Raw genomic sequence first — 15,209 nt, 5'->3', positions numbered from 1 at the left:
TTTAGGGAAGCCCCCAAAACTTTCAAAGAATGGTGGGTATAGAATGGTTACCAGACAGAGTATTAAAGCATGAATTCAACTTTATCAGTATCAATATAAACATTTACTACCAATGATAAGCATAACAATATTGGTGAGGGATTCCAATATTCTTTATTGATTACCAAAAACAAGTACATCATTCCAATTCAATTGTCCTTAAATAGTGGTTGGTTTGTTAGGGAGACCACCGACACATCTCCTTGCTACCTAACCAACCAAAACCCACATCTATTTTTAATTATACTATTGATTTAACCACCCTACATTATCTACCCCAAAAAAGAAGGAAGATGACTACCTGACCATTAACAAAAACAAACTTCAAGATGTAGGGTGTTAGGACATCCTTGAAGTGGATATGTGTTGCCGCAGGAGTCGCAAGTCTCGTTCTGTTGCAATTTGTTTGGCCTGGACCCTTTGCAATAATCACAATGCCTCTGTCCTATCCTTTTCGATTGCTGCTAACTTCTCTTCCATCACTGCTTTCTCCATTTCCCAATCTTTCCTCATCCTTCCAGACAACTCCTTTTCTTGTTGCAATTCCAAGAATGTTCCCCTAAAGGCCTCCATCTAAGCAAGCGATTGCATGTAACTGGATTGCTTTCTAGGTGATATGATGCTTCTAACCTTCCATATTTTTGTTGACTCACTGTGTTTTGCCCCACTTTCCATAAGTGTGCTCCAATCTGTATGGCAATCTTTTTGCATAAAATTGGCAAGGGATTTTGTGGCCCTAATTATAGCATCTAAATTTTGCCCCTTAGCCTATTTAATGATATCCTTGGTAGTTTGCTCCATTCTTTGCAATTCTCTCAAAAGTTTTTAACCTTTTCCCTCTAATGAGAGTGCCTCCAGTTATGTCCCCATCACCTCCAAATTCTTTATCTGAGCTTCCAGTATGTCTTCGCCTTCTATTTTCCATAAGGTTAGTGAAGGTGGACACACATCCTTTGCACTCATCTCAAATTTCCTAAGTAGTCTATCGACCTCCTCCAGTACTATATCATCCCCCTATGGTGCCTCTTTCCCCATTCCCGCTTCTTCCATGCACTGTTCACCAGTATTTGGGACTCCTTTCTTTCTTGTAGTTTGCACTACCATTGCAATAGGTTGAAGCACTTCTACGCCCTTTGGTGTATTTATTTCACAGTATGGGTAGCCTTCTTGTAGAATCGAAGGTCTATCACCTTAGTCTGGGCCTACGAATCTGGGGAGATCCAACTGGTAACTATTGAAAGGAATATTCACTTTGCCCCCAATTGAGGAAGTATGGACCCATTTGGCAACGGGAATACAAGCAGAATAGGCATATGTAAATTCTTAAAATTTTGAATTCTTCGTTTGAATGTACCAAATCGGAATTGGAATACAAAGTAAAATAGGAATACGTATTCCAATTTTGGCCCAAAAATAAGGTTTTGTAATTCCACCCAAATAGGTGTTATTCGAATACGTATTCCTGTTCCAGTTTTACCTATTTAAGAAAACATAAATTTTGGGGTCCGCGAATTCCCCATCAAATATTGGCTGAACCAAACAAAGAATAGAAATACGTAGCCCCATTTTCTATTCCAGAATAGCTATTTCTATTCCCCTATTCCTATTCCCGCAGCCAAACGGGCCCTATATGTCTACTCATTTGTCCTTCCTTATCCACTATATGAACCTTTTCTACTAGTTGCGTATGGACTTTCATCTCCGTACAACATATCTCTTATGTCCCTTCCATACGGTCTTTCATATGCGTACACATACGCTTTGTATTCACCATCTCTTCTTACAGACTTCTACGCGTATATCGTCCAATGGTAGCTCTATATGTTCCATGTTTGTCATCTCCTTCATATAGACTTTCGAACGTGTGCAGCCCTTTATCTCCTTTGTACGCTTCATCTGTGTCCTTCGTACGAACTTCCTCCATATGGGTGGTGTGCATACAGCCTCCTCCCTAGCTCTCCATACAATCGCCTTCCAGCATTTCTCCATCCTTGTGAACTTCAACATACTAGGGTATGGCTCTAAGCAATGGACCATCTTTTACTAGGAACAATGTGATGTCACCTGGTGTGCCTTTGATGTGACTTAGCCGGAATTCTTCATGACCTGAGTTTGAAGAAGAGAACAATGCGTCTATACTTGCCCCTTCTTTCGAACTTCCATCCACCTCACTTGTGCTCTGTGTTTGGATCGAAGCCTCCTGAGCAATCATGTGCCTTAGTTTCTTTTTCCTTGGCTCTCCCCCTACACTGCTTGTTCCAAATGTATCCATACGGAACCAATATGCCATGGTTGGCTTGTAGGGTTCCAACTATTTGCGAGTACGAAAGTCCTATGCTTCAAGTTTACCTATGTTCAAACAACTTTTAAAAACAAAGCTATGGCATGATGGGGCATGTAGAATACCTTATGCTTCAGCTGAAAAATTTCCTTTAACCTTTCTGAAAGGAGTTGAGCCCAGTTGTAAAACCTTCCTACATTCAACCCATTCACTATGGGCAACATCCAAATCACAATGTCCGATGTGCGACTCCCACCAATGAGTTTGCTCGTCACTAAGTCCACAATGCACCTCCATTCCTCATTTGCTATAAATGCTTTCTTTAGCCCCCGACTGTTATTCTTGCTCAAAATATTGTCTTATTCCCGTTCTATGAGATCACACCAGCACATTTTCTTTTCTTCCATTGTCATTTATGTTGGGGTTTTTGGTACATCTTGCCCTCTGTTGGCAACCTCGAACACTTTGTTTATCTCTTTTGGGGAGTATGAAATAGTGAGGGTTTGTCGAAATATTGAATCACATATCTATGCCCTTTTTTACCGTATCCAACCACCATATTTCTTAACACGGGGTCAAATTCTTTTAGATCAAAATAGGCATAAAAATGACTTATTTACCTCAGCCTTGCACAAAGCTTCTTTGAGTACATGATTTCATCTACATTCTCCCACCATGTCCTACATCTGCTCCCCACCACACTTTCAAATATGATACTGGAAGTTGTAGTTTTTTCGTATTCTTCTTCTTCCCTTTGTCCTTCTTTGTGGTAGACGCCATTTTCCTCACCTATAATGCCTTGTCTTTCTTAAATCAATAACTCTTCCTCGTCTCGAGTTACCTATGCTTGTCTTCACCATCTTATGATGCTTTTTAAACCTCCAGTTGGATTTTGTTCTATTTGATTCACAACTACTTTTTATGTCTCTGTGTCCAGCCATACAATCCTACAAGGGATTTGTATAGCAGCTCTCTTCTGTATTTTTCGTACCCTGTACCGATTAACCCTTGCTCCGTACCCCTTCGTATAGTCTTGTAGCCCGACGTCCATATGCACTGAACTCTACGTACAAGATTCTTGCTTATTGGTTATGATGTTTGTACATTGTACAGAAGGCCACATACTCATTCTTACTTCAATGATCGCACATTGTACGGACCCCTGTGTACAGAATGCTACGTACGGACTTGGTGCCTCCTTGTATATGGACCTTTGTGTATAAACACATCCTTCGATTTTGATACCTCATACTTCCTTTTTTTACGGGCAGCTCTTTATAAGGCTTTTGTATTCCACTATATTTCTTTTATGGTCTCCCTTTTCCAAGTGTTTTATAGTGTTTTCTTTTTCTATATCCCTTTTACCTATTTTTCCTTTTATTTTGTACAATTGTTTTTCTTCTTTTATTTCTATGGAATAGATATGAAAAGTCTCTTTCATCTCTTTATAAAGTTTCAACTTGGACCCACTAATAGGGTCTTTCAAAGGTGTGTTGTCCAAGGTGGATAACTTTATTACTCCATTGGCCCCCACTTTTGTTATTTTGTACGGTCCCAATCGTACTCTTGCCAGGCTTTATTTCATTCTTGTCATTAAACTTAAGTACTAACGGTGGGGGTAGACAAAGGGAAACAATGCAAGACCCAAAAACATCTAGGGCATTCCAAATGTCACTAGGAAGCACAAGGTAACTCCCCATGGAACACTAATAATAGAGGAAGTGGCCCTAAAAAGATGCATGCAATATAATATGCCTTTTTGGGATATTCCTAAGTTTTGCCCTAAGATGAATTTCAACTCAAGATGAGAATTGAGTTATGAAAGCTTATTACTCAAGTTATAATTCTACAAATGATTCTAAAAATAGAACTTATATTGATTTTCTGCAATTCTCTTTCAAACTATCTTGCCAAAGCTCAACAATACTCGGATCAATAAATCATAGCACAAACCTCAATGACGTTAATTCTTCATAAGTACCTTACAGATATGTTGAGAAAAAAGCAGCGTAACACAGGGATTTGCATCCCCTCCCAAACCTCAAAGTACCCGTACCCGAGACGTCTCCGCATCAGGTACTTGAGTACCCAAGTACCCCCACCTTCACCAATTTGCAACCATGCCGCCACTGGGATGGGTACTTAAATTTCTATTTGAATTTTGATTTTTGAATGTTATTATTGGGTATGTAATATGTTACTATGTTGAATGTTCAATGGTTCTAGTTCATGCTGCAATTTTTCTATATTTAAGTAATTTAATTTGGTATGTTCTACTAAAACATTATTTCATAACTAGCATTTCATGTTCTATATGTATACTATACAACACCCCTCCTTGCCCCACCCTCCCCTTGTCACCATCCCTTGGTCGTCCCCCCATCATCCCAAAAATGAGGCCTATTTTCCCCCTATCTTGCAAACTCGTCCCGAAATACCCCAATACTGGTGTTACACTAGAATAAAGATCTTGTCCTTAACTTAAAAGTGACAAAACAAAGGACCCTGATCCTAGTTTGTCAAAGTTAGTTAAAGACTCGTTTCTCTAGACCCTAGCTCACCCCATGAGCTTGGACCTTGTGAAGTGACAATACCAAGGATCCCATCCCTAGTTTCCCAAGGGTAGGAAAAGACCTTGTCCAAACCTTAGCCAACCCATGAGCCCAAACCCCGTCTGATTTGAAGTACTAACTAGAATTCAAATTAGATAATCTTGATGTATTTACTAGATTATTGTTGATTAATTGATCTCTCTTTATTGAGACTTCTTGAAGAATTGGTGAATGGATATGCTTACCTATTGGTTGATGATTGTTTGATGTTTGAATAACTCAGATTTGTATAATTGTTTGATTAACTAACAGGCATTGAATGATTAATGTTAGTATGATTGATTCATTTGATGATTGATGAGATGATTTTAAAAATTGATTCCTGCATACATTTCTGGTTTTGTATATATCTTAAATAATTGGTATTCAATGATGAGTTCCTAAATTGATGATTTTCACTTCTTTATTCATTTCTATTTTGCTTGGAGGATTAATCAGCCCTTTATACCTAATTCTTGAAGTAGTCACCACCCTTCACAAGGAATAAGTCACCATCATTCACTAGTGCCTTTAAGAACAATAATTTATTTCCCAAATGATCTCCTCCCCTCACCGCAGATAATTTATGAATGTCTTTAAATGATCTGCCTTTCAAAATCTCATGTTTGAGGGAGTCACAACCCGTCATTTCAAGCCTTTAGACCATTATCAAACTTATATTAATTTTTTTAAAAATTAATTTTTTTTAAAGTTCAATCTATTATTATTGTTTAATATTATATCCCGTTTCAAAAAGGACCATTCCAGTCCAGCCTGCCCAAGATTTCTTGTCCTCAGAAAATCACAAGCTAGGATGCCTTCTTAGAGATATTCCACAACACTTGTCTCTTCCATACATTGCATGGGCCTTGATTTTTCATATTTCATAAAATAATTGTCTTTATGCTCATAACAAGTTGTTATCTTTCCTTGTCATGACTATTATACACCACAATGAAATGGACCTTCAAAGGTGATTATGATAGGACCCTTTATCCAATGCCCTCTTGTTCATTTAACCTTTGTTCACTATACACTCGATTTCGCAATGTTTTTGTATACTTGTCACAATCTTTTCTCTTTGTTGAACCTTTAGAATTCTAATTAAAGACAAACAGGATGCATTGGAGACTCTACAATACCACTGGCATGGGAGGCAATTGAGCATTCCTCGGCTTGTTGAGGAAGGTAGTTTTCATATGTCTTAAGCATGTATCCAGAGATGGATGGATATGAAGTCATGTCATGCTCATGAGCTAGAAGGCATTTAAATGAGTGGTCCTACACTTGATTAAAAAGAATTACCAGCCTCCGAGGTGGACACAGCAATTAAGTGGACCTAAAGTCCTACTATGCTCATGGGCCCAAGGGATGTTGAGGACCACAAATCCAATCATTCCCTTGGGCTTGAGGATCTACTCAAGTACGCCACCTCATGATGGATGGATGGGAAATCCACCCAGCTTCTTGTGATACAAGGACAACTATCTATAAATTAATGAGTTCCTAATACAAATGACTATGGGAATATGACTTGATAAAAGCAGCACAAAAACACACATACATAGATATGTATGTATGTACATACATGGATATATATGTCTATGCATGTATATTTACGTATATATGTATGTATGTTGGTGTATATCTAAATATGTATGTGTATGTATGTTGTTTTGATCAAGTCATATTCCTATAGTCGATTGTATTAGGAAATATATAAATATACGCACACATACATACATACATAGAATGTGTGTGTGTATCTTTGTGTGATTTAATATGGTACCATGAGTTTCTAGTGATTGATGGGGCTTATGCCCTAAACTAGAAATATTCCAAAAAAGTACCCTTACAGTTGGCAATTTTATTTTTATATTAATAAAAATTATGAAATTCTCACCTTAGGTTGACATTACTCTTTTAGGACTAAATTCAGGTAAATCCCAAAAAAGGGGCATTACATGCAAGAGAGAAAAACTGAATTAGATAGACAAATGGCTACCACTGATACAAATTATGTATACCTTTGAAAGTTTGAAAGCATACTCTTACGTACTTTCTTCTCAGAGGGTACACTTGTCAGCATCATCAACAGCATCACTCAACCCCTAGTAGCTATTCGAGACATCACAGGGCTTTTTCCCACGCTGCGAGGTATTCCTCAGTTCTTGACTACTTCTAACCTGTGAGAAGTAGTTAGGTAGTTTGCTCTTACTCCTGTTGGATTCGTGCTTTTTTGCTTTCTTTTCTCATCTTGCTTTTATAGCGGACACCGTTTGGTGCTCCTGCTCCTGGCTGTTTCCTCTTTGTATGCTTTTCAGTCCCTTCAGCCCACGTGGCCTCTTGTTGGACATTAATAAATTTATCTTATCTTATCTCATGCAAGTCGCTTCAAGTGACAATGTATCATGAGAATGATTATGGGTACGTGTCATTAATCATAGTAATGCATGTCCACAAAATTATGATTAGGCAAGATGAAATGTTGATTGTATGTTTATATACCAAATAAAACTCAATGGGTGGCTGTTTGAATTATAAATTTATATTAAGTAGTTGATAGCCCCTAAAAGAATGATATGCCCCTAAATGAATGTTATGTGCAAGGCTCCTGTTTTAGTGGTTAGCAGGCATGTGAATGTTCATGTACAAACCCAAGCTATGTGAGGGATGGATCAATTAAATTAGCATCAGCTGGTATCCTACTATCAAAGCCAAACTAACATTTTAAAAAACAATAAACATTATAATAATGATAAAAGCTAACAAAATCAGCAATATTATCTACTACAAAACAAGCTTCTGTGTCCTCTATAAGTGAGAATGATTGTTGATGGCCCCTAACAGATTGATATGCCAACGATTGATAACAGATCTTTGCGACCGATGTTTGTGTAATTTCGAGTATGGCACAGCATTGAATTTAAGCAGCAAAGGCATATGAATCTACATGTACCCCCCCAAACTATGTGAAAGATGTAGCAATAGAATTAGCATCAGCGGTATCCTACCACCAACGTGAAACTAATATTTTAATTTATGACATGTCACAATCAATATAACTGTTCTAAAAGCTAACAAACTCAGCAATACCATCCAGTCCAGAACAAGCTTCCGAGTCTTCGAAGTTGGATCAAATATGATTTGCCTCTTAACATGAGAACCAGAAGGAGAAACAAGTACATGAAAACAGAAATTGAATAAAATATTTCCTTAGAAATCAATATTAATAACAAAAATGCAAAAGTTGCTAAAGAAACATGTCATGGCGAGACTAAAAGATCCTGAAAAAATACTGAAAAATGCATGGATCCAAGTTCCAACTAAGCAAATGTACCTGAAGATTGTTTATCAAGACTTGAGGCTCTTCGTTGAACTCTATCGTTTGCATGTTTTGTAAAGCCTCTAACAGCTCTAAACCATCAGGTACACTTGGCTTAAAAACTTCTGTAAGACATTCCCAAAGCCTTGGAAGCCTTTCAAATAACGAATTTTGAAACTTGTCGCATAGAGACTTCAAAGCAAGTTCTGCCCCACGTCTGGTGATAAAACCTTCGGCCCTAGATCTTTCCTCACCTACAAAAGATGTTTGTGACTTTGAATGTTGATTGCCAGCACCTTTCCCTGTCAGAACTGGGTCTTTGTCCTCTATATTCAACTCATTTGCATTCATTTGTGTTGCCTGAGGAGTTTCACTTGGATCTGTACAGGTCAAAGCACACATATTCTTGACCAACTTATCATTTGGACTGGGCTTACGTCCAACACACTGTGAAATTATTTCTGCTACCGCTTCAGCAGCCATTATTTGTAAGACTTCCTCCTACAGTAAGTAATGGTTGTTAGAAATTGATCAGAATCATTCTATTCAACATAAACGAGATTTATAAGAAATGTACCAAACTAATATTAAAAAGCATTTATACCTGTTCTCTTTTCAAAGAAGACATAAGAGGTTTTATGACTGGATTTAGCTTAGCGGGCAACTGCGCCATCCAAACAACTGCACCTGACATTAAGGCAGTAACACTAATATGCAAATTACCCTGCGGTGACAGAAATATCAGAAATTAGATTTGAAAAATGGAGATGACTTTCAGTTAAATGAATAGATGGCTCATAATTGATCGCAGAAAGTGATAGGTCCTGTGTGAGAAAAGAACAACTCTTAATGAATAAGGAAATAAAATCAATAGGAAACAAGAAAATCTCAAACATCAGAATAAAGATGGGCTGACAACTAGAATTAAGATCTCAAATCAGAAAGAATCAAGAAAATGACCCTCAAAAGAGGATGCATGAACTAAACCTAAAAATGCACGAAGAGAAAAATAACAGAAAGCTCTGTGTGCATATTATAGCATGGTTTGCAGTACTCTGTACTCCAGTAATAATGGAATCATAATTCAGAGACTTAACAATTGTACAAAAATACTAAAGTTTAAAATCATACCCATGTCGAACAACATTTTAGAAGCTTATCAATTATTTAGTTTGATAAACACTAAACTGCTGAAGCTGTTAGATTTGGATACATCTTAATAATCTCAATAAGGATGAGGAATTGAATTCAAGGATTCGTGGAAGCTAGTCCTTTAAATGCTAAGGAAAATCAATCAATGACTGAATTTAAATAATTAATGCCTTAAAGACAATTATTTATCATATTTATGGCCGTTACTGATCATTATTGATTTGTTATGATCATTTGCAATTTTGTCATTCATTTTGATGATGGACCACAAAGTATGATCCAAAATATTGATCATCTCATTTGCTTTACACAAATTTTCCAGAACAGTAAGTGATTTCTAACTTTGGAGATAAGTGTTTTGTATCTTCCCAACTTTGATATAAGCTTTCCAATTTTGGAGATAAGTGCTTTATATACCCCAACATAAGATATAAGCTTTCCAACTTTGGAGATAAGTGCTTTATATCTTCCCTCTCTCTTGATAAACAAGCAAATAAATTTGTTAAGAATCCGGATGTGTAAGGGTTGTATACATAAACACATACAGGACCCACTCCGCCATTTGTCCAACACAAAAGAACATTCAAGGTTTAAAATCAGTCAGTCAGAATATGGTTCTATGCAGATACACACCTGAACACATTTCAAATATCCTGCAGTGCTCAAAACCCGTTGTCTTGCTGCCTCCAAACTCTCAAGAGCTTGTTTCTCTCTCCCACCTTCAGAAAATGCATCCTTTGACACCACAAACTTTGTCGCTAGATCTACTGCGGCATCTATACTTAACTCATCCGCCGAAGGGACTCCTACAGAAAATATGTTTTGAAAGCATCCTGAAGTACTGGCAATTCGGATCAATGCAGCGGCCTCGCATCTCATCTTTGAATAGGTCCGAGAAACCTCAGCATATGGTAAGGAGAGATCACAAGTAGGCATAAAGGAATCGCTGCCATCCAGCAAGTCTAAAAGTCTTTGTCGAAGAGACCTGACAGCATTAATCGCACATGCCATTCTTTCCTTTGAAGTACATACACCGAGCTCTTTAAACCATGATACAAGAACAATAGATGCAACCTGTCAAGGTGGTAGATGCCACTTTTAGTATTTTTTATGCATTGAAAGATAAAGAAAAGAATGCAGAATTGTGTGTATACTAGGCATATTAACAATAACCATCATCGGTATTTAATGCCAATCACCTGCCGCTGGATAGCAGATATCGATGCTAAATGCTCCAGCAATGAATCAACAAGTTTCTGAAACAGAGCATCTGGTAAATTGGCCGCAAGGACCCCCAATGCTGATGCAGTAACAACTCTCATACAAGTCACTGACTGTTCACCATCTGCACCAACATATATCTTTGAGAAATTTGAAGAGATATCTGAACTTCTGTCATGTGTAGGAAGTTCTTTCTCAGTAGTAACAGCAACATGTCCAAGGTTTAAACTTTCTCCTTTGGAAGCTCTCAATTTTGCAGCAGCCTTAAACTGACTCCTCCTTGGAAGAGAGGTAGGTGAAAACATTTTTGATGCATCCAAAGAGCAGCCAAAGGGGGTTGTTGAAAGCTTTACCCATGAAGCAAAATAACAGTCTGCAGCAGCTGCCAGCTCCTCATGTGGGCACTGAAGAAATAACAATGCATTTATATAGCAGTAAAATCCAAAAAAAAATGGTTCATTAGGAAGCATCATTCAAATAGTCATTGTAACTGAGAGAAGCTGGCTTTACCTGAAGCAAAAGACGCCAAACCTTCTCTGAACACCGAACAATCGCTTCATTGGATTCCAAAAGCATATTCTGGAATACAATTCTTAATGCCTCACCCAGGATAGGAATTGGCCAGAAATTCTCCATTCTGCATGTAAGTGAATTCCCTTTGCTTCCAGCCTCCAAAAGTCGCTCCTGGATGGAATGGTGGAAATTATTACAAAATAGCAGAAAAGTTATTAGACGACACCACCATCAACAAATTATCTTGAGATACAGATAAGACTCCCACTGAAAGAAGCAGCTAGCACTATCCCCTCTTCCACTCACTCAACTAGAAATATGGCATTTTAAACATCTGACAAAAAGAGTTAGGAAGTAAAGTGATATAAAATAAAAATTGTACATCGCTTAAGGAACTAAAATGAACTGACTACTGAAGACATTTTTCTACGAATCCTGGTTATCATGAAGATGAACCTCTTAACAAAGCACTAGCAATTAAGCAATTTTTCACATTTTCCTCAATGTATCCCACAAAACAAAACTGATCAACAGAGTTAGTTGAAGAACTACCAAAGTTCGTATTGCAGCATGACGAACTGATGAAATATTGTGCCTCATAAATGGCCATAAGCGAGGAGCTAAACTTGATAGCAAGTATGGGTTGTCATCAGCCATTGTGCTGTCTGCATGGTCATCGACACCAACTGCTTCATTCAAATCAAAAGTCTGTCTCTGAACAGGAAGGAAGGCTTCTAATGTTTTTGGCACCACTTCAGGCTGAGAATAGAGCTCTGCCAGTAAATGCATAACACTGCACAAAACATATAATACAACAGACTAACAATTTTAGGTTAATGGAAATGTAAACAAAATGTCAAAAATGTTCAAACCAATGCATTTCTAATATCTGCACGCAAAAATAAGAGCTCAAATGGCCCCAGGAAATAAAGAACCTTTATAAGATGCATTTGTAATCATCCCAATCAAGCATATAAATATCATTTTACTTCAATATTAATACAAACTTTATTTTTATTGAGAACTAAAAACATGCAAGTGAATAAAGAAGACAAGATTCTTCATGCATATAAAAACAACAAAGGGAAGTATGACGGATGTTGAACAATGCATTACTTCACACACTCTTCTCTTGTTAACCTCACACCCATCAGATTAATATCTCGTAACCTTAAAATTAATTAGCTCTAGATCAGATGTACCTGCTAGTGGAAGGGCTTAGATCATCCAGATCAAGCAGAATATCCCATAGTTTCATAAGAATTCTATTCACCATCTGGCCAGCAAAGGAAACAACAGCTGATGCAGCAGGTGTCAAGGCCTCAGCTGCAACTGCTCTTACATCATCATCTTGATCTTCCAAGCCAACATCAATTGCAGGAATAACACGAGAAAGCAATTCTTGAAGCATTTCCTGTAGACAAATACACCAAATTTCAAAAAACAGAGCAAAAAAGTACACAATGAGACCCTAACAGACATCCTTTGGATTCAAGAAAACAGCATTTCAAAGAATACTCTATTTCAGAGCCCACTCAATATAATATGGCAGGAATTATAATCAGCACATATAATACTTCATGGTAAAAAATAATTAAGTCGAAGACAGCAGATTGAATGTGAAACACTTAAAAAAACCTCTATTTTAGGTATGGTATTCCCATATGTAAAATAAGCTTAAATTAGGTTGACCTCCTAGCTTACATATAAATTTAACAAGAAGATTTATTAACAACTGTTCCTCCAAAAGGAAAGACTTATGATATGCTTTAAATCTAAGCTCATTGAGCACTTTTGATGCTAGTACTTTTCTATCGTAACTGGATATATGTTAGCCATTTTCACTTGCTTTGGTCACACGAGGACATTTATATAGTATTATAGTATCTGTCTCCTTTCATTACAAAGTTTAGGATAATTGTCTCTTGGGAATAAGGAAGGGTTGATTGACTAGGGAGAAGGGTTGGCATGGGCAGAGAGAAGTGTACACAACCTGTACCAAGCAACTGCTATAAATTGTGAGCATTTTTTGTAATACATTTCTAAAACTACTTAATGTTCTCTATGAATCTTCAAATATATACATATTGTTTTACAATCAGTGGCACAAAGCATAAGTTTATTTGGTCCAAGCGAAAGGCAATTGTCACATCCCTGCTGACTACTGAAATCACACCATGGTTTATTAGATGCCCTAAATGTTATATTCTGGTTTTATAAAATACTGGTTAAGTTTTATTTGATGCCCTAGATGTTATATTCTAGTTTTCGTAAAACACCTGTTATGTTTATTTGATGCCCTAGACGTTATAGTCTGATTTTCATAAGACAGTGGTTATGTTTTATAACTTTTATTTGATGCCCTAGATGTGTTATATTTTGGTTTTCATAACAGTGGTTATGTTTTATTTAATGCCCTAGATGTTATATTCTGAATTCCATAAAACAGAAAATATATTTTTTACGGTGCCCAAGATGGTTATGTTTTCTGCTTATAATGGAACAGTCGTTCAGATTTGATAAGGCGAATGATGTTATGTTGCATTCTTAACATTCAGTTGTGATTTGTTTATTGCAACTATTTTATGTTCGAGATTATGATCGTGGACTGACTACTTTTCAACTGAGTGGTTGCAAGAGATGATCATCCTCTAAGGAGGGAGGGAAAGTATCACTAGGTATAGGATGCAAACATGGTCATCAATTTAAACTATTTGAGTCTCAGAATTGGTAAGTACTGGCTAGGTCAAGATTGATGCAGACCTAGGAAGTAAAGCTTTGGACTAGGTTCCTAGTTGGTCTTTCTATGTGCGCTGGGGGAGGCGATATAGGGGTGGACCGTAGCAATACGTTACACAACTATATACATGCAGACGTGTGTGTGTGTATTCTTTTTTTTTTTTGGCAAATTGCTATCATGAGGATAGTGCCCCTTCTATTAATATAATGAAGAATTTAACATGAAGATTTAAAAAACCCCAACAAAATGCAGGCCAACGAAGGCCAAGAAACCCATCCGAAGAAGTAAGGGAGAGAGGGACAGCTCAGAACAACTGACAGACCCAGCAAGAGATACAAGGAACAAACAACACTAATAGCCAACTCACAGGAAGAAACCAGGTCAAGAACGAAGCACCCCAAAAGTAGAACATGCCAATGGGGAGATGACCTAACCAAGACCATGAATGAAGATAGTTGCTTGACAATTGATCAGACTCGAGAATCATTGACGAACTCAGTCAGAAAACATGCATAACAAAAGATCATAGGCACAAGACTGAGTGCCTGTAGTTAGGGGCAAGGAGCCCACTAACAAACCGAGCTTAGGTGCAGAAACCCCAACCAAAGGCTCATCAACACCCTTAGACCATATAAGATAAGTCTTAATAGAAGGTTGCTCCATTTAAAGTGCATATTCTTCTCGCTTTTGCTTAATCATTTTGTGCCCAGTTCGTTTCTTGCTCAAAATAGAATTGAACACTGAGCGATTGTGAAATCGTTCTAGATTCCACAATATCAAGCTCATCTACAAAGGAATCACTGGCATGATCATCTGCAAAAGAGTCTTCATTATTTGGAGATGGAAGAGGCGAAAGGGATGCAAAGGCACTAGAGGGACCTGCCTTGCCGATTCACGCGGGCCACTGCTATCCCCACCATCAGGACAACACCATCCAACATCACAAGAAGTAACATCGCTCCAAACAGTAGCCACGATATCTAGTGAAGATTTTGGGAGCGAAGCCTCCTCAGAAACCATCAGAGGATCCACCACTGGAGCTACCCTCTTGGGAGTCCAATGAATAGCAGCTGGTTTAGGGCATAAAGCTTCACAACGAATCTGACTTCTGCTACGTAGACAGAATAACTTTTCCAACTAAAGATCAATGCTTTGAGTCCAAACACCATGGGATGTTTCAAGGCAGATTACATTCTAGATTTTGTAAATAGAAAGCACCTGGATCTGAGCATAGCGGCATGAAATCCCATCACCTAAGTCAATGTTGATCACCTGGCCAGAGAGTCTGCGGTCCGCATCAGAACCTGTTGCAACCAAAATTCAAGAGGCAGGGAGTAAAGTCAGCAC

General features: G+C 37.7%; 1 protein-coding gene across 1 annotated transcript in view; it reads right to left on the bottom strand.

Moving 5' to 3' along the window:
• The window catches only part of RGD3 (ROOT GROWTH DEFECTIVE 3), a 216,116-nt gene that overhangs the window by 82,297 nt on the left and 118,610 nt on the right, over positions 1 to 15,209 (bottom strand). Inside the window, exons 12-18 of the mRNA XM_089815160.1 lie at positions 12,325 to 12,536; positions 11,675 to 11,915; positions 11,120 to 11,293; positions 10,588 to 11,013; positions 10,022 to 10,462; positions 8,841 to 8,960; positions 8,252 to 8,737 (exon numbers count right to left, since the gene is read on the bottom strand). Of these exons, the coding sequence (XP_089671286.1) occupies positions 8,252 to 8,737; positions 8,841 to 8,960; positions 10,022 to 10,462; positions 10,588 to 11,013; positions 11,120 to 11,293; positions 11,675 to 11,915; positions 12,325 to 12,536 (2,100 nt within the window). The remainder of the gene's footprint in view (positions 1 to 8,251; positions 8,738 to 8,840; positions 8,961 to 10,021; positions 10,463 to 10,587; positions 11,014 to 11,119; positions 11,294 to 11,674; positions 11,916 to 12,324; positions 12,537 to 15,209) is intronic.

Source organism: Cupressus sempervirens, chromosome 2 (assembly GCF_028749045.1).
Source record: "Cupressus sempervirens isolate cs-2001-9-10 chromosome 2, ASM2874904v1, whole genome shotgun sequence".
Lineage (NCBI taxonomy): Eukaryota > Viridiplantae > Streptophyta > Pinopsida > Cupressales > Cupressaceae > Cupressus > Cupressus sempervirens.
The sequence above is the reverse complement of the archived record's forward strand: the minus strand, read 5'-3'. Positions and strand labels throughout refer to the sequence as shown.